Source organism: Natator depressus, chromosome 3 (assembly GCF_965152275.1).
Source record: "Natator depressus isolate rNatDep1 chromosome 3, rNatDep2.hap1, whole genome shotgun sequence".
In the NCBI taxonomy this organism is placed as follows: Eukaryota; Metazoa; Chordata; order Testudines; family Cheloniidae; genus Natator; species Natator depressus.
Window position 1 is genome coordinate 147852444 of NC_134236.1, and position 20988 is coordinate 147873431.

At 40.5% G+C, this 20988-nt stretch overlaps 1 protein-coding gene across 1 annotated transcript in view; it reads left to right on the forward strand.

The window, feature by feature from the left end:
• BIRC6 (baculoviral IAP repeat containing 6) overlaps positions 1-20988 on the forward strand; it is a 319973-nt gene that overhangs the window by 290599 nt on the left and 8386 nt on the right. Inside the window, 1 exon segment of the mRNA XM_074949013.1 lies at positions 9174-9362. Coding sequence (XP_074805114.1) covers positions 9174-9362 — 189 coding nt within the window.

Consider the following 20988-nt stretch of genomic DNA (forward strand, 5'->3'; position numbering starts at 1 on the left):
AGTTTTCAGAATGCTAAAGGCAGCCGTGGTTAAGTCATTTTAATACACTCCTAAAGGCTGTTATAATTGGGCATTTAATAAAGAATACTGGTTTGTGACTATAGGGAGTTAACCAGATTCATGGGCAATAATGCTTGTAAATAAGTTTTTGTTAATGCTTTTGCTAATACTTTCCTATAAAAGGAATGTTCTGGGGGAAAATACATAATTTCAATTTTGCTGATTAGCGTAGTTTTCCACAGAGCCATCTAATTAGCATTTTGAAATGACTGCAAAGCATAGTACCAGTTAAGAGGGTTTTGGGGTTTTTTTAACATGGACATAATTGCTGCAAAATGCCATTGTTTGCTGCAGATTACCTTCTTTAGCATCCTGGTATGCTAATGACATGAAATTTTCTTCTCTGCAAGAATCTGTTTTTTAATTTCATATTTTTTTTGCTGAGTATGGGATTGGACAGTAAAGTAGCACAGTAGATAAATGATTAACTTTAGAAAATAATTTCATTCTGTAAATATATAAGTGGAAAAGTCCAGTTTGGGGGTGTGTGTAGTTTTTTTTGTTTGTTTTTTTTAACAGTTAAGGCTTGAGATTCTTCTCAAACATCAGGAGAGCAGTACCATGTATTCTACAAAAATCTGTTTATATTTTTATTGAGACATAGGGTTTTACTATCTGCTTCAATGAAATCTAGATTCTATGGCGACTTTTTGAAAGTTTCTCTTTCTTACAGTATCAAAATATGAATACACAACACCCTGAGGAGTGTAGTTGTTGAATAAGAAGTTATAGGGGAGGTAATTCAACAAAATCATTCTGACTTTAAATGTATTTCTGATTCTCACAATATTCCCTCTCCTTAAGAGTGAATATGACTGGACATATGGTAATAATTGTGGGAAAACATATAATTGTCACATAACATCTGGCAGTATCACAAGGGGGACTGGTAGTAAAGTGCGAAATCTGCAGTAAAGTTTATCTTCCTCCTAGACTAGAGGCTAGACTATCGTAACTGATGAGCATAACAATCTTTCCATGTAAAGTGTGCAGATAGGAAATACACACCTGTAAAACTTAATACTGCATGTAAAGAAATTCTTCAGTGTGTCATTTGTTTTTTTCTTTCAAAACAAGAGGCACTATGTAGGTACTTAAATGGCTCCCATCACTGGTAATATCGGATTGCCTCCCAGCTGTACAAAAATAGGAGTGAAAAGAAAAGAAGGACTTGTGGCACCTTAGAGACTAACAAATTTATTTGAGCATAAGCTTTCATGAGCTACAGCTCACTTCATCGGATCCATTCAGTGGAAAATACAGTGGGGAGATTTATATACATAGAGAACATGAAACAATGGGTGTTACCATACACACTGTAACCAGAGTGATCAGGTAAGGTGAGCTATTCCCAGCAGGAGAGCGGGGGGGGGGGAACACCTTTTGTAGTGATAATCAAGGTGGGCCATTTCCAGCAGTTGACAAGAACGTCTGAGGAACTTGGGGGGACGAGGGGGGGAATAAACATGGGGAAATAGTTTTACTTTGTGTAATGACCCATCCACTCCCAGCTTTATTCAAGCCAAAGTTAACTGTATCCAGTTTGCAAATTAATTCCAATTCAGCAGTCTCTCGTTGGAGTCTGTTTTTGAAGTTTTTTTGTTGAAGAATTGCCACTTTTAGGTCTGTAATCAAGTGACCAAAGAGATTGAAGTGTTCTCCAACTGGTTTTTGAATGTTATAATTCTTGACTTCTGATTTGTGTCCATTTATTCTTTTACGTAGAGACTGTCCAGTTTGGCCAATGTACATGGCAGAGGGGCATTGCTGGCACATGATGGCATATATCACATTGAGGAATGTGCAGGTGAACGAGCCTCTGATAGTGTGGCTGATGTGATTAGGCCCTATGATGGTGTCCCCTGAATAGATATGTGGACACAGTTGGCAACGGGCTTTGTTACAAGGATAGGTTCCTGGGTTAGTGATTCTGTTGTGTGGTGTGTGGTTGCTGGTGAGTGTTTCCTTCAGGTTGGGGGACTGTGTGTAAGCAAGGACTGGCCTGTCTCCCAAGATCTGTGAGAGTGATGGGTCGTCCTTCAGGATAGGTTGTAGATCCCTGATGATGCGTTGGAGAGGTTTTAGTTGGGGGCTGAAGGTGATGGCTAGTGGCGTTCTGTTACTTTCTTTGTTGGGCCTGTCCTGTAGTAGGTAACTTCTGGGTACTCTTCTGGCTCTGTCAATCTGTTTCTTCACTTCAGCAGGTGGGTACTGTAGTTGTAAGAATGCTTGATAGAGATCTTGTAGGTGTTTGTCTCTGTCTGAGGGGTTGGAGCAAATGCGGTTGTATCGTCGAGCTTGGCTGTAGACGATGGATCATGTGGTGTGGTCTGGATGAAAGCTGGAGGCATGTAGGTAGGAATAGCGGTCAGTAGGTTTCCGGTATAGCATGGTGTTTATGTGACCATCGCTTATTAGCACCGTAGTGTCCAGGAAGTGGATCTCTTGTGTGGACTGGTCCAGGCTGAGGTTGATGGTGGGATGGAAATTGTTGAAATCATGGTGGAATTCCTCAAGGGCTTCTTTTCCATGGGTCCAGATGATGAAGATGTCATCAATGTAGCGCAAGTAGAGTAGGGGCATTAGGGGACCAGAGCTGAGGAAGTGTTGTTCTAAGTCAGCCATAAAAATGTTGGCATACTGTGGGGCCATGCGGGTACCCATAGCAGTGCCAATGCCCCTCTACCATGTACATTGGCCAAACTGGACAGTGTCTACGTAAAAGAATAAATGGACACAAATCAGATGTCAAGAATTATAACATTCAAAAACCAGTTGGAGAACACTTCAGCCTCTTCGGTCACTCGATTACAGACCTAAAAGTGGCAATTCTTCAACAAAAAGACTTCAAAAACAGACTCCAACAAGAGACTGCTGAATTGGAATTAATTTGCAAACTGGATACAATTAATTTAGGCTTGAATAAAGACTGGGAGTGGATGGGTCATTACACAAAGTAAAACTATTTCCCCATGTTTATTCCCCTCCGCCCTTCCCCCCCCAGCCCCCACCACTGTTCCTCAGAAGTTCTTGTCAACTGCTGGAAATGGCCCACCTTGATTATCACTAAAAAAGGTCCGCCCCCCAGCCCCCACCACTGTTCCTCAGAAGTTCTTGTCAACTGCTGGAAATGGCCCACCTTGATTATCACTAAAAAAGGTCCGCCCCCCGCCCCCCCCTCCCCCCCACTCTCCTGCTGGTAATAGCTCACCGTACCGGATCACTCTGGTTACAGTGTGTATGGTAACACCCATTGTTTCATGTTCTCTGTGTATATAAATCTCACCACTGTATTTTCCACTGAATGCATCCAATGAAGTGAGCTGTAGCTCACAAAAGCTTATGCTCAAATAAATTGGTTAGTCTCTAAGGTGCCACAAGTACTCCTTTTCTTTTTGCGGATACAGACTAACACGGCTGCTACTCTGAAAAAAATAGGAGTAGCATTTTTTATTTCTTCCTTCCAAATCTGTAGAATAAATACATGTTGGCTTTGCTTGCTTGTTTGATTGTGTCTAAGTGCGTGAGGGAAGACATTATTGAGGAAAAGTGAAGCCAGAGAAATAAATTTTTACATTTAGCTCTGAAACTGGTAACTCACTGGTCATTCTCGTTTCTTGTAGGGGTGAGTTCCATAGTCAAGGAGCAGAGTCTGTGAAAGTTCTGTCTCCTGCACTCACAAGCCTCCCCCTGTTGGTCAACAGTTTCATCTTAGCTGTCATGGGAGCTCATGGTCTCAGGGAGAAGCAATTTCGCAGGTAGTGAGAGCCAATTCCATTGGAGGGTTTTGCATATTTGGACAGACCATGAACTGGACTCTGCACCCTGTGGGGAGTCGGCACAGAAAGGAGAGCACTGGGGTGATTGCCATCAGTTGTGTTGCTAAGCAGAATGGATGTTTTGTACCAGCTGGAACTTTTAGGGTATGGGGCTTCACTCCTATATTTGAGTTTCAGTAATCAAGCCTGGAGATCTTACAGGGAGCACTGCGGTCTTGTCTGCACCTGAAAGTTGGCTGCAATTGCTGCAGGGGGTAGTTGGACATCTAGTAGTACTGAGGAGTCCAAAGGGCACTCAGACTGCAAACTGAACCATTTGAAGACAATTGCTCTCTCTAGTGAGAAACATTATAGAGGAGGCAAATTCTTCAAAGTGCTTCCCTCTTCCTACCCACATTATTTCAGCCTGTCTTGGCTCAGCTCTAGACAGCTGCTTTTCACCCAAGTGCTGATTTTGGCTAGGCACATAAAAGATGGGAGATTGAGCTCTTATCTTGCAGGAATCATTTAACATCTATATCATGGTGTTTATGTTGAATGCAAAGCAGCCTCCAAATTTCATAGTATCATAAATAGTGAGAAATGGATGGGAAAATGAAGTATGTGCTATCCATAACTATAAAGAAGCTCTTCCAAAACCTGCTAATAAATCAACTGAATAAAGCTCATATATTAGCCACAGCAACGAATGGGGATTAAAAATAATCCAGCAATGACCAGGAAGCATGGGATTTTGCAGTTGACGAACATAAAACAGACACTTACGCAGAATATTATGGAAATTTAATACAAAGCCTGTATAAATTCACCAGTTGTTACACACACGCAAAATAAAAACTATAGCAAAGTCCATTCATGTACTCAAATGGCTTGTTTGGGTTTCCTGGCCCTCACTTGATTCCTTCCTTACCTCAAAGTGGTTTTGCGCTTGTACAGGGTGGTTTTCTGCCCCAGGTCCTTCCCATTAGGCCTTGGCTTTTATTCCTATGTCCTGATCAGATCGGAGGTAGTCTTGTACTTTAAGCTTTTTCTGGACAAAATTGTTCTCCAGACTAGGGTTTTCATACATAGAGACCATCTGGGCCATAATTCTTTCCATTTTAAATTACTTTGTAAACATTAATTGACGAAAAATAGGATAAACTGAATGTTTGTTTGGAAAACGTTAACTAAAAACTTAATGGATAAAGGCGCGTATGATAGAAACCCTGAGTTCACCAGAGGCCTTTTATCCTCGTTTGGTTTAGATTAAGTTAGTTCAACAGACATTTTCTTTATTCACTTATGTAATTACAGATTACATCTGGGAGAGGGGAGGCGATCATTAGTGGTATGTTTCTGTAGGATGTTAGATTTGATTATTACAAAGAAACCTAGTTTAGAAATAGTTTGTAATTTTATATTGAAATCCATGGTCTGCTGGTTATTTTATTTTATCAGGGTTTCATTTTGAAGGTAGTAAGAAAACACTGTTGTAAAATTTCTTCACTGTGAGGAATAAAAATACTTTATAGCTATTAAATGGAAAGCAGGTTTCAGAGTAACAGCCGTGTTAGTCTGTATTCACAAAAAGAAAAGGAGTACTTGTGGCACCTTAGAGACTAACCAATTTATTTGAGCATGAGCTTTCGTGAGCTACAGCTCACTTCATCGGCTCACGAAAGCTCATGCTCAAATAAATTGGTTAGTCTCTAAGGTGCCACAAGTACTCCTTTTCTTTAAATGGAAAGCAGCTGCAGGACTAAATAAATTGCTTGGAAACAATTAGGCACTAAGTGTTTTCCTGGTTCAAAGATCACACTATTGTTAGACCACCCAGAATGTTTCAGGAGTTTATCATTTTCTAACACAGATGAAAGTGGAAAATTCAGTTCAGAGATTTTAGGTAGCTGAAAACATAATATACAGCAGCAAATCTGCTTATTAATTAGGACTGTGCATAATGTTCAAAGCCATGAATAGCTAATATCTATTCAGTGTCTACTATGTCTAAATTTTAAAATACCCAGAATGTAAGATGTTTGAACTGTATATATGGCAGAGTTTTTGTCGTCTTTATATAGTGAATCCTATAAGTTCAACACTGATTTTATGACAAGTTTTGACATGTAGCATTTTGGAGTGGGATTTTTCAAACACTTTCAGAATTGACCAAACTCAGCTCCCATTGACTTCAGGGGGAGCAGCATTAGGCTGACTGTAAGCACTTGTGAAAATTCCACTCTTTATTGTAACAGAAAAACCACAATTTTATTTTGTAGATAAAAAACCCAAAATAAATTTTTTTTTTTTTTAATATGAAACATGACATCCATTAGGTAGGGCAACCACAAGCTGACTCAGTTTAAGATCTCATACTGAAAGAACTAGATAGCAAGACAACAGCCTTATAATAAATCTTAACAACACACACCCCTTTTTTGGTATCTCTTGATTCCTTGGGGGGGGAAAGGGGCATCCATGTTTGTTAGCCTACATTTTTGATGAATATAGTCTAACTTTTATTCAACAAGGACAAGAATTTTTATTTAAAGAGAAATGACTTTTGATGTTGATATGGAGATGAAAACACAACACATTTTCTGCATTAGAAAAGTACCTGAATGGAAGCTCACAAGTATTTATTTCATATGCAGCAATGGCAGCTAACTTTTGTAGAGGTTCTGTTTAGCAGTTCTGATTATACAGTATGCTGTAATAGCATTTAACATGTTTGAACTGCTAAATACATAAACAGCCCGTGATGGAGTCAGAGGTGGAGAGATGGAGAAACTGAGTCACAGAAAGATTTAAGTATGCCCAAGATGACTCAGTGAATTAAAGGCCAAACGAGACTATAACTCAGATGTTCTGAGATTCCAGGCCCCCGCTCAGTCCACTAGACCAGTGGTTCCCAAACATGTTCTGCCGCTTGTGCAGGGAAAGCCCCTGGCGGGCTGGGCCGGTTTGTTTACGTGCCACGTCCGCAGGTTCATCCGATCGCGGCTCCCAGTGGCCGCGGTTTGCTGCTCCAGGCCAATGGGAGCTGCTGGAAGCGGCGTGGGCTGAGGGACATACTGGCTACCACTTCCAGCAGCTCCCATTGGCCAGGAACAGCGAACTGCGGCCACTGGGAGCCGCGATCGGACGAACCTGCGGACGCGGCAGGTAAACAAACCGGCCCGGCCCGCCAGGGGCTTTCCCTGCACAAGCGGCGGAACAAGATTGGGAACCAGTGCTCTAGACTATGCTGTCCCTTCTTCATTTCTTCGTGGTGCAAATGAATTCAATAACAAGAATCGTTTTGATCAAAATAGGTTTACCCACTCCTCCTTGTGTTACCAAATGCTAGAATGACCTCCAGATCATCAGAGATGTAACAATAATGAGAATGGGTCTACAAAAATCTAATTTCATTCACCTGATACTTCATTAAAATATTTTAAAATGATTGTTTAAACTTCTGTTTCAAATAAGAATTGAGTTTCTTCTTGTTCAGATGGTGAAAAGAGGGAAGCCAAGGCCAAATTCTGCCCCCATATTTGTTTTGTGTGTCTGAGAAGAATATTGGGCCCTTTCAATTAACCATAATCTTTACAAATAACTAAAGTACCAATTTACATTATATTATATAGCCAATATAATATCAGTACATCTAAAAACTTTGAAATAATACTTTTTTCTTTTAAAAAGAGAATGATCAGACATCTGCTTATTCTTTTGAATGGTTTCTTTGCATCTAAATTTCAAAGCTTTTTTCCCCATGTCAAATGGAGTATAGTGTTTTGTGGTAGCAAGCTACATAGGGAATTCCACTGAAACTAACTCGCTTCCATTTACTTAGACGTACACTTATAATTTGCACTAGATATTGATCAGAAGTTTTAAACTTGCATGCCTAAAGTTCAACACCTAATCCATATTGGGACACCTAAACAGATGTCTAATTTTCAGAGGTGCTGAGTTCCTGCAGCTAATATTGACTTAATGTGATTGGCAAGCACTCAGCACAATTTTATTTTATAGATAAAATTGTGGCCACTTAGATACCTAAACAAATAGTTAGAGTTGCAGTTCATAGGCACTTCTGCATTAAAATGTTTATCAGTTTTTCTTAATTTTTTAAAGTAATAATTTTCAGCAATTTGTTTTAGTAGGCTTCTTGTGCCAAAAGTGTTCAGAAATTTTCTCAGTAATCCTGCATTTGTGATTGGTTGTTAAATTTACATTTTTTTCAGCCAAAACTTATTTAGGTATTTGAAAATAAGGGAGAATTGTGGTGATGGTGAATTTTTGGAGAGGGAGTTTAGCATTAAATATCTATTTGATTGCTGGCCATGGGTCTAACTGAATGTTGCTATTGCACATTAGGTATGTTGGAGTGTTGTGTTTCATGCAGGTACTTCTGAGGGTTTTTTTGAGGATTACCTAGTGCATATGGTTAGATATCTTTCATGTGTATATAAATCCCAATAAAATGAATAGTGAATGTGCAGTCAGCTTACTGAACACTGAGTTTGTATTTCCTATAGAACTTTTGTGGGTTTTTTTACGACTTTGAAAGTTCATTTTAGCTACTTTTGGTCTGTGAAGAGCTGAGTTTTGTCTGTAGTAATTAACCATGGCACTAAGAGCGAACTTACTTTAGGGAGAGGTGCTTTAGGCATTGGCAATATCAGGAGATGTGGCAGGAAAACCACAGAATCCTGAATCAGGGCGTGACTGGTAATAGTGAAGCAGTTGCACTTCAGCTGTTTAATTTTAATGTGTGTTGTGTAACTTTTATACTCTTTCATTTTATAAATATTCAATTTACACTTACAGTGCTTGGCTTTTAGTCTCAAAATTTATGTGCTGCATCATGTGTGCTATGCTTGGACCTGAAAGCTAGAATTTTTACCTCCATTGATTATGGATGTTTAAGCAGTTTGAACAAACTAACAATGGTTAAGTTTTTGATGTAATAAAAGAAACCATTGTTAGTTTGTTCAAACTGCTTAAAAATCCACGTGGGGCCAGGCCTATTTATTCAAAAAATGTTTAGCTCTGGAAGTAATATGTAGTTACATATTTATGATGATACAGTTTTCTAATTTATTTTTTCTTGGACTAGGTTTACAGTTGTGTGGATGATGGTTTTTAGTATAAGTATGGTAATTGTTTCAGGTGGAACACAATTCCCCACTTGTATGAAATATTCATATTTTACAACATACATTAATTAATTTGTCATAAAATATTTCTTGCAATGAAGACAAAGCTTGTAATATATAACAAATTTTAAAAACAAGTGGTGGTCACTATGTAATGGACTGAATTATTTTTCATTTACTCATTTACTGCTTCTCTCCACAGGTGTTGGTGTCTGTCCAGTCCCTCATATTGGTAGCAGAACCCTATTTTAATGAACCTGGATATGAAAGATCTAGAGGTACTCCTAGTGGTACACAGAGTTCCAGAGAATATGATGGAAATATACGACAGGCAACAGTCAAGTGGGCTATGCTTGAACAAATCAGAAACCCTTCACCATGTTTTAAGGAGGTAGGTATTATGAAACAAAGTAAACACTGGCTTTTGCCTTTAACATATTTAAAGACTGTTATCAGGTCCCCAGTCACTCATCTTTACTCATGACTAAATGTGCCCAGTTTTTTTTTAACCTTACCGCAGAGGTCAGGTTTTCTAAACTTTTTATCATTTTTGTTGCTCTCCTCTGGAGTTTCTAATTTATCCACATCTTTCCTAATTTGTGGTGCCCAGAATTGGAGACACTACTCCAGCTGAGGCCTCACAAGTGTCAAGCAAAGTGGGACAGTTACCTCCCATGTCTTACATACATTCCTGTTAATATACCACAGAATATCAGTCTTTTTCGCAATTGCATCACATCATTGACTCATATTCAACCTACGATCCACTATAACCCTCAGATCCTCTTCAGCAGTACTACCACATAGCCAGTTATTCCCCATTTTGTAGTTGGGCATCTAATTTTTCCTTCCTTTATTGATTTTATCTTACTGATTTCAGACAAGTTCTCTAATTTGTCAAAGTTATTTTGAATTCTAATCCTGTATTCCAAAGTGCTTGCAACACTTCCTGGCTTGGTATCTGGTCACAATTAGATACCTTTTTAGTGATGACTGAAGCAAAATGGGCATTATACACCTCAGTTGTCTTGATATCATCAGTTATTAACTCTCCTTTCCTGCTAAGTAGAAGACTTACACTTTCCTTCATCTTTCTCTTGTTCCTAATGTATTTAAAGAACCGCTTTTTATCATCTTTTATGTCCTTGTTAGATGTAATGCATTTTCTGCCTTAGCCTTTCTGATTTTGTCCCTACATGCCTGTGCTATTCTTTTGTACTCCTTCTTAGCAATTTGTATATGTTTCCACTCTTTGTAGGATTCCTTTTTGATTTTCAGGTCATTAATGATTTCCGGGGGGAGCCATATTGGCCTCTTGCTATTCTTCTTATTTTGCCTTCCCATTGGGATGGTTTGCAGTTGTGCCTTTAATATTGTCCCCTTGAGAAACTGCCAGCTCTCCTCAACTCCATTTCCCTTAGGTCAGGTCCCATGGGAAGAAAATCTATCAATTCTCTGAGTTTGTTAAAGTCCATTCTGCTTCTCTCACTCCTTCCTTTCCTTAGAACCATGAAATCTATCATTTCTTGATCACTTTCACCCAAATTCTCTTCCACCTTCAGATTCACATCCAATTCTTCCCTGTTGGTCAGAATCAAGTCTAAAATGGCTGTCCCTCTGGTTACTTCCTTCACTTTCTGAAACAAACAGTTGTGCCCAATACATTCCAAGAACATATTGGAGATTTTGTGTTTTGCCATATTACTTTTCCCACAGAAGTCTTGGTAGTTAAAGTCCCCCATTACTATCAGGTCTTGAGTTTTGGATATTTCTGTTGTTTGTTCTAGAAATGCCTCATTCACCTCCTCTTCCTGATTTGGTGGTCTATAGTAGACTGCTAGCATGACAAAACTCCTCTGATTTTCCCCCTTTATCCAGAGACTTTCAAGTGGTTTGCCTCTCACCTCTTGGACCTCAGAACAAGTGTCTATATGCCTGATGTATAATGCAACATCTCCTGCTTTTTTTCCCTGCTTGCCCTTCCTGAACAAAGTCCCCTCTGTACCAGTATTCTAGTCATAAGCTTTATGCCACCATGTCTCTTTGATTCTAATCAAGTCATAATTTAGCTTATGCACTAATACTTAAATTTCTTCCTCTTTATTTCCCATACTCCTTGCATTTGTGTTATAAAGATCTAAGATGTTGAGCATCTTTCCCCACTGATTTCCTTCTTGTTGAAGGAGAACTTTAACTATATAAAAAGGTTGAAAGAGAAATGATGGGAATATCAAGGTTCTTGCTATACTTATTAGAAAACAACAAGAAATGTGATGCTTTGGTGTAGTTGAGTTTATTAGATGAGTTTGCTAGAATCTTGAAACTTCTAAAAAGATGAGTGGAAAATCTGATAAAATGTGGTTCTGTGAAGCTTAGCTACTTTGTATTTTTAACTTTTCACAGCATCAGATGTATTGTTTCTTATTCTAACTGCATTACATGCAAAATCTGCTGATCAATACTGCAAATAGGTACTAAAGGTTTAGTGATTACCAAACATTAGTGTATTAATTTATCTAACTCAAGATCCTTAAACGAAGAAAGTGGCAGGAAACGAGTGAGTGAATGGACTAGAGTAATGAAAACAGATAATTCAAAAGCAAATTATAAATGTTCTTGAGCTGTTAATTAATGTGCTACCTAGGATTTGTACTCATTTCAAAAAGTACAGAAAACCAGTTTCCAGCTCTGAACATCACCAGTTTGGTTTCGGAGCACTGTCTGTCTTTGAAAGGCAAAGATCAATTGACATAAAAACAATTAACTTGAACTCGATAATTTTCTGCTAATGATATTGCCTTCAGTGTACTGCAAAATGAGGTATTAAAGAAAATATTTCTCCCTGGTTATACTCCTTCAGACGGATTGACACTGTTACTAGATGTGGCAATTGAAGAAATTGATGACAAATTAAAGAAAGAAGTAAAATAATCAGTACAGACATTAATGGAAGATGTGAAGTTGTTTGTTTGACCAACTAATCACCAGAGTCCATAGAAAAGAAGTGTTTTATTGTGAGTTAAACAGCAGCAGCTCTGTGTTTTATTTGTGAGTTAAACAGCAGCAGCTCTTCATTCCAGAGATGGCTGCACCATAGTGATGGGTGAAGTGATTCCCAGTACTGTGTACAGTTTGTACATGAGTTTGTAAAGTATTTTGTGTTTTTTTCTGGCTGAAAAGTGTCATAAAAATGTATACTGTTAAAATCAACATATTACAGGATTACTCACATTGCTAGATTATGCCTCTCTTTGAATGAGTTAATCATTTTCTTCAAAGTACATGTTAATAGATTCTACCCTTAGAATGGAAAGAGCTTGAGTGTCTTCAGGAACAAATTTTAATGTTCACATGAATATGGAAGAAGTAATCAAACACAAGTGCATATTCCAGACACTCAACCATTTACATGAGAGGGGACAGAGTATTACATCCATACCTGAATAGCAACATATATGCAGAATATTCTGGCCCTGTCAATCAAGACATAAATATAATAAGAGAGCCCCTGATATTCCTCTAAACTGACTTTTAAAATTTTATGTAATAGTTTAGGTAATAGTGCCCTTCACTGTGACTCTGATCTTTGGGAATAAATCCTTTTTTATAAGTATTTGTAACAACTTTACTCTTCCAAGAAAAATATCAAATTGTAGTTATTTAAACAACTAAAGATAGTAGAATGTGGTAGAATGTTAGTCATTTTCATATATATCTCACTGAAGTTCCCTGCAACCTACAAGACACACACAATCTTACCCTTCAAAAAGACAGAAGCCTTGAAATTAAGGATACTAAGCTACACCGTCATAATTTGTAAATTAAAGCTATACATTTGGATGTACTGTAAAGCTCAGTTCAGTTCCTGAATACCTTGATTCCTGTTTAGTACTTTTGTCTTTTATATTAAAAGCACCCACAATTTGATTTTGGTATTTTTCATACACTTGCGTATAGCTCAGAGTCTGCTAATGGCTTTTATAAGGGAGATATCACATAAGCCTACATCCTGTCCCTTTCTTAAGAAGTTGAAGGAATAAGATGCATTCAAATGGATTTATCCAGTAGAGACCCAATCATTCATGAGAGAAGATAATGACTATTACTGTTAGTTTGTTTCTAGTGTCTACCTTTTCAAAGTGATTGCAGCAGTACAGAGTTCACTGCCTATACAAGAGATTTGTAGCTGGACCTGAATTACATTAAACCACAAAACAACTAAGTGAAAAGTAACATTAGGGGGCAGACTTCATCCCACTAAAAGCAAACAAAGTCTGAGGTATAATATGAAACACCCATCAGTAATTTCATTAACAGTGGAGTGAACCTTACTGGAGAGAAATGGCCTGAGCTTTGAATTGAAGGTTATTTTCAGGTTTTGGATAAAATATCCTTTCTCCTTCCTCCCCATCTTCCAAACTGTGATCCTCCAATTGTCCCCTTCTCTTCTTGTAACTCTCCAATAGCCTCCAGCTCTTCCTCAACCTGGTCTCCAATAGTCTAGACTCTAGGTCCCATCTCTATAAACATCCAATAAAGTGTGCAAAATGTGAATTAAGCATGGTTCTTTGGGATACACCTCAAAGTGAGGTGCTCAAAGGTCATTTAAAAAAAAAACAAGGCTCTAACATTTTCGGTGCAGTTAAAAGTATTACTGGCTTAAAAGTTTTTGTTGCAAGGTATGCAAAATACAGTGCACCAGATGCCTTAGAAATATTATGCGATCCATTTGAAGAACTTATTCCTTTTACAGACCCATGCATAGATGATGCATGTGGAATAGGATGTTAGATGAGAAATTCCACTCATTTTTCCTGCATAGAAACGTAGAATATCAGGGTTGGAAGGGACCTCAGGAGGTCATCTAGTCCAACCCCCTGCTCAAAGCAGGACCAATCCCCAACTAAATCATCCCAGCCAGGGCTTTGTCAAGCCTTACCTTAAAAACTTCTAAGGAAGGAGATTCCACCACCTCCCTAGGTAACCCATTCCAGTGCTTCACCACCCTCCTAGTGAAAAAGTTATTCCTAATATCCAACCTAAACCTCCCCCACTGCCACTTGAGACCATTACTCCTTGTTCTCATGTGCTACCACTGAGAACAGTCTAGATCCATCCTCTTTGGAACCCCCTTTCACGTAGTTGAAAGCAGCTATCAAATCCCCCCTCATTCTTCTCTTCCACAGACTAAACCATCCCAGTTCCCTCAGCCTCTCCTCATAAGTCATGTGTTCCAGTCTCCTAATCATTTTTGTTGCCCTCCGCTGGACTCTTTCCAATTTTTCCACATCCTTCTTGTAGTGTGGGGCCCAAAACAGGACACAGTACTCCAGATGAGGCCTGACCAATGTCGAATAGAGGGGAACGATCACGTCCCTCGATCTGCTGGCAATGCTCCTACTTATATACCCCAAAATGCCATTGGCCTTCTTGGCAACAAGGGCACACTGTTGACTCATACCCAGCTTCTCATCCACCGTAACCCCTAGGTCCTTTTCTGCAGAACTGCTGCCTAACCATTCGGTCCCTAGTCTGTAGCGGTGCATGGGATTCTTCCTTCCTAAGTGCAGGACTCTGCACTTCTCCTTGTTGAACCTCATCAGATTTCTTTTGGTCCAATCCTCTAATTGGTCTAGGTCCGTCTGTATCCTATCCCTACCCTCCAGCGTATCTACCTCTCCTCCCAGTTTAGTGTCATCTGCAAATTTGCTGAGGGTGCAATCCACGCCATCCTCCAGATCATTTATGAAGATATTGAACAAAACCGGCCCCAGGACCGACTCTTGGGGCACTCCACTTGATACCGGCTGCCAACTAGGTATGGAGCCATTGATCACTACCAGTTGAGCCCAACAATGTAGCCAGCTTTCTATCCACCTTATAGTCCATTCATCCAGCCTATACTTCTTTAACTTGCTGGCAAGAATACTGTGGGAGACTGTGTCAAAAGCTTTGCTAAAGTCAAGGAACAACACGTCCACTGCTTTCCCCTCATCCACAGAGCCAGTTATCTCGTCATAGAAGGCAATTAGATTAGTCAGGCATGACTTGCCCTTGGTGAATCCATGCTGACTGTTCCTGATCACTTTCCTCTCCTCTAAGTGCTTCAGAATGGATTCCTTGAGGACCTGCTCCATGATTTTTCCAGGGACTGAAGTGAGGCTGACTGGCCTGTAGTTCCCAGGACCTCCTTCTTCCCTTTTTAAAAGATGGGCACTACATTAGCCTTTTTCCAGTCGTCCAGGACTTCCCCCGGTCGCCATGAGTTTTCAAAGATAATGGCCAATGGCTCTGCAATCACATCCGCCAGTTCCTTTAGCACTCTCAGATGCAGCGCATCCGGTCCCATGGACGTGTGCTCGTCCAGCTTTTCTAAATAGTCCCGAACCACTTCTTTCTCCACAGAGAGCTGGTCACCTCTTCCCCATGCTGTGCTGCCCAGTGCAGTAGTCTGGGAGCTGACCTTGTTCGTGAAGACAGAGGCAAAAAAAGCATTGAGTACATTAGCTTTTTCCACATCCTCTGTCACTAGGTTGTCTCCCTCATTCAGTAAGGGGCCCACACTTTCCTTGACTTTCTTCTTGTTGCTAACATACCTGAAGAAACCCTTCTTGTTATTCTTAACATCTCTTGCTAGCTGCAACTCCAGGTGTGATTTGGCCTTCCTGATTTCACTCCTGCATACCGGAGCAATATTTTTATACTCTTCCCTGGTCATTTGTCCAATCTTCCATTTCTTGAAAGCGTCTTTTTTGTGTTTAAGTTCAGCAAGGATTTCACTGTTAAGCCAAGCTGGTCACTTGCCATATTTACTTTTCTTTCTACACATTGGGGTGGTTTGTTCCTTTGCCCTCAATAAGGCTTCTTTAAAATACAGCCAGCTCTCCTGGGTTCCTTTCCGCCTCATGTTAGCCTCCCAGGGGATCCTGCCCATTAGTTCCCTGAGGGAGTCAGTCTGCTTTTCTGAAGTCCAGGGTCCATTTTCTGCTGCTCTCCTTTCTTCCTTGTGTCAGGATCCTGAACTCGATCATCTCATGGTCACTCCCAGGTTCCCATCCACTCTTGTTTCCCCTACTAATTCTTCCCTGTTTGTGAGCAGCAGGTCAGGAAGAGCTCTGCCCCTAGTTGGTTCCTCCAACACTTGCACCAGGAAATTGTCCCCTACACTTCCCAAAAACTTCCTGGATTGTCTGTGCACCGCTGTATTGCTCTCCCAGTAGATATCCGGGTGACTGAAGTCTCCCATGAGAACCAGGGCCTGCGATCTAGTAACTTCCGTTAGTTGCCGGAAGAAAGCCTCGTCCACCTCCTCCTCCTGGTCTGGTGGTCTATAGCAGACTCCCACCACGACATCACCCTTGTTGCTCACACTTCTAAACTTAATCCAGAGACTCTCAGGTTTTTCTGCAGTTTCATTCTGGAGCTCTGAGCAGTAATACTGCTCCCTTACATACAGTGCAACTCTCCCACCTTTTCTGCCCTGCCTGTCCTTCCTGAACAGTTTATATCTATCCATGACAGTACTCCAGTCATGTGAGTTATCCCACCAAGTCTCTGTTACTCCAGTCACATCATAATTCCTTGACTGTGCCAGGACTTCCAGTTCTCCCTGCTTGTTTCCCAGGCTTCTTGCATTTGTGTATAGGCACTTGAGATAAGTTGCTGTTTGTGCCCAGCCAACAGAATGTTTAGGTATAGTGTATAGAAAGAGAAACAGATTTAAAGTTTTTATTAAAGCTAATGTTAAAAAAATTATATAATAGATAGGTTGGGAAAAGAGTGTCTGTACATCTGGGTATAGTGCTTAGATTACCCACAAATATAAAGTTAGTTTTTTAAAAGTCATATGATACATAGAGTACATAATCAGCAATAACCCAAATTTAGGTGAATAGATTTTACAATACAGTTTAGATATTAGAATCCGAATTCTCGGGTACATCGCTCATGAAAAGTTGTACAGAGATTTGGTTGTGGAAAGCAAAATATATCAATGAGTGGAGATTGTCCCTCGGTAATTGAGAATTAGGTTGGTTGTCCTTACTCAACCAACACAACCGTGTGCAGTGCCTGTGAAACCGTGGTAGGCTGCAGGAGAAAAAAAGTCAAGCCTTATTGTACATTACATTTTGCATACATAAGTTCCATTTTAAAATCCTCATAACTCATCCAAATCTAAACAGGCTTTCACTACATTGCTGAAAAGTACATTTCAGACCCAGGGGCTATCTTTTCCACCAAATTTTACCTTTCCACCCATCCCTACTGAAGCATTAGAGTGATCTGAAAAAGACAGAGTGACAAAAGTGTCACTTTTTCCTCTTCATACACTAAAACAACTGAACTATTAATTCTGAAATGTTCCCAAAAATTTCACTGCTGGGGAGAGACAAGATCTAGAAACTGTCATCCTGAAAGATGAGCGAGACAAGGTGGGTGAGGTAATATCTTTTATTGGACCAACTTCTGTTGGTGAAAGAGACAAGCTTTCAAGCTCCACAGAGCTCCTCTTCAGATCTGGGAAAGGTAATCAGTGTCAAGACTAAATACAAGGTGGAACAGATTGTTAAGCATGAGGTGTTGAAAGAAACCATTCAAAATGAAGTGGGCATTTAACACCTATGCAGTCATAGGTGAAAGGAGAGCTAGTGGGAATATTTCCAACACTCCTCTGAACAACATACTAATCCACAGAGACCTTCCTACCAAGACTACAAAAAGAAGGATTCTGCGTGGACTCCCCCAAAGGTCGAAACAACGGACTGGACTTCTACATAGTGTGCTTCCGTCGATGTGCACGGGCTGAAATTGTGGAAAAGCAGCATCACTTGCCCCATAACCTCAGCCGTGCAGAATACAATGCCATCCACAGCCTCAGAAACAACTCTGACATCATAATCAAAAAGGCTGACAAAGGAGGTGCTGTCGTCATCATGAATAGGTCGGAATATGAACAAGAGGCTGCTAGGCAGCTCTCCAACACCACTTTCTACAAGCCATTACCCTCTGATCCCACTGAGGGTTACCAAAAGAAACTACAGCATTTGCTCAAGAAACTCCCTGAAAAAGCACAAGAACAAATCCGCACAGACACACCCCTGGAACCCTGACCTGGGGTATTCTATCTGCTACCCAAGATCCATAAACCTGGAAATCCTGGATGCCCCATCATCTCAGGCATTGGCACCCTGACAGCAGGATTGTTTGGCTATGTAGACTCCCTCCTCAGGCCCTATGCTACCAGCACTCCCAGCTATCTTCGAGACACCACTGACTTCCTGAGGAAACTACAGTCCATCTGTGATCTTCCTGAAAACACCATCCTGGCTGCTATGGATGTAGAAGCCCTCTACACCAACATTCCACACAAAGATGGACTACAAGCCATCAGGAACAGTATCCCCGATAATGTCACGGCAAACCTGGTGGCTGAACTTTGTGACTTTGTCCTCACCCGTAACTATTTCATATTTGGGGACAATGTATACCTTCAAATCAGCGGCACTGCTATGGGTACCCGCATGGCCCCACAGTATGTCAACATTTTTATGGCTGACTTAGAACTACACTTCCTCAGCTCTCATCCCCTAATGCCCCTACTCTACTTGCGCTACATTGATGACATCTTCATCATCTGGACCCATGGAAAAGAAGCCCTTGAGGAATTCCACCATGATTTCAACAATTTCCATCCCACCATCAACCTCAGCCTGGACCAGTCCACACAAGAGATCCACTTCCTGGACACGACGGTGCTAATAAGCGATGGTCACATAAACACCACCTTATACCGGAAACCTACTGACCGCTATGCCTACCTACATGCCTCCTGCTTTCACCGAGACCACACCACATGATCCATTGTCTATAGTCAAGCTCTACAATACAACTGCATTTGCTCCAACCCCTCAGACAGAGACAAACACCTACAAGATCTCCATTCTTACAACTACAGTACCCATCTGCTGAAGTGAAGAAACAGATTGACAGAGCCAGAAGAGTACCCAGAAGTTATCTACTACAGGACAGGCCCAACAAAGAAAATAACAGAACGCCACTAGCCGTCACCTTCAGCCCCCAACTAAAACCTCTCCAACGCATCATCAAGGATCTACAACCTATCCTGAAGGACGACCCATCACTCTCATAGATCTTGGGAGACAGGCCAGTCCTTGCTTACAGACAGCCCCCCAACCTGAAGCAAATACTCACCAGCAACCACACACCACACAACAGAACCACTAACCCAGGAACCTATCCTTGCAACAAAGCCCGTTGCCAACTGTGTCCACATATCTATTCAGGGGACACTATCATAGGGCCTAATCACATCAGCCACACTATCAGAGGCTCGTTCACCTGCACATCCACCAATGTGATATATGCCATCATGTGCCAGCAATGCCCCTCTGCCATGTACATTGGCCAAACTGGACAGTCTCTACATAAAAGAATAAATGGACACAAATCAGACGTCAAGAACTACAACATTCAAAAACCAGTTGGAGAACACTTCAGTCTCTCTCGATTAGAGACCTAAAAGTGACAATTCTTCAACAAAAAAACTTCAAAAACAGACTCCAACAAGAGACTGCTGAATTGGAATTAATTTGCAAACTGGATACAATTAATTTAGGCTTGAATAGAGACTGGGAGTGGATGGGTCATTACACAAAGTAAAACTGTTTCCCCATGTTTATTTCCCCACCCCCCACTGTTCCTCAGACGTTCACAATTTCAGCTGATGGAAATGGCCCACCTTGATTATCACTACAAAAGGTCCCCCCCCCCCAGCTCTCCTGCTGGTATTAGCTCACCTTAAGTGATCACTCTCTTTACAGTGTGTATGGTAACACCCATTGTTTCATGTTCTCTATGTATATAAATCTCCCCACTGTATTTTCCACTGAATGCATCCGATGAAGTGAGCTGTAGCTCACAAAAGCTTATGCTCAAATAAATCTGTTAGTCTCTAAGGTGCCACAAGTACTCCTTTTCTTTTTGTGAATGCAGACTAACACGGCTGCTACTCTGAAACCTGAAGATTGTTGTAATGCCTCTAATAAGTCCATGATTTTTGGTGTCTAGCAAAGTTAGGAATTTAAGTTCCCGTGCTCATCTTTCAAAGGTAGGGTGACCAGATAGCAACTTCGAAAAAATGGGACGGGGAGTGGGGGGTAATAAGCGCCTATATAAGAAAAAGTCCCCCAAAATGGGACTGTCCGTATTAAAAAACAGGACATCTGGTGACCCTATTCAGAGGTGTTGTGCAGGTTTCCTTTGAGGAAGAGGACTGAGGGGTCAGATATGGAGTGATAGTTTTGTGAAGTGTTCACCCATTGGTGATAGGGGTATTTGTCTTTTATCATTTTTCTGGGTGAGTTCATTCGAGAGCATAGTGATGGTTTAGTTTCATCCACGTACTTCTTGTGGTGTTTGATGTACTGGATGAGGTATACCACATTGTCATAAGCATGTGCAGGACTCATGGGTCTTGAAACGTCTGTTATAGGAGTTGTTGATCATTGAAGCAGTGGAGATAGGTCTGCAGATTTTGCATCTGTTGTTCTGGTAGAGACTAGTTCTGCTTTGAGTCAGTGGGTCCTGATCTGTAGGGAGCTTGTTTCTGATGCTGAGCTTGGCAAGGTTGGGGAACCTGAAAGATGAACAGTATGCAGACTTGTAGTTAAATGGAAATGCCCTTTATAAAAGGAAACTCCTTCAACCTTAATGGTACCTATTCGTTCATGCTAGCTGTAATTATTTAATAGTTTACAAGTAATATTCTGTAATATATTTTGTAAAATTAATGGAATTTTTTGAGATTTCACAGCAACATTAGTTGATCTTTGTCAAGAACTGTAGAGAACCTGCCATTTTGGGGAGTTGAATTATTGCATATCCAGAGTAGTGAGGTGCAAATTAGCAAGCTGCACTTTAACACATTGCAAAGGATACATGTGTCTGCAAGAAGACACATTTCTCATTTGCATTTTCTTATTTTAAGTTTAAATAAA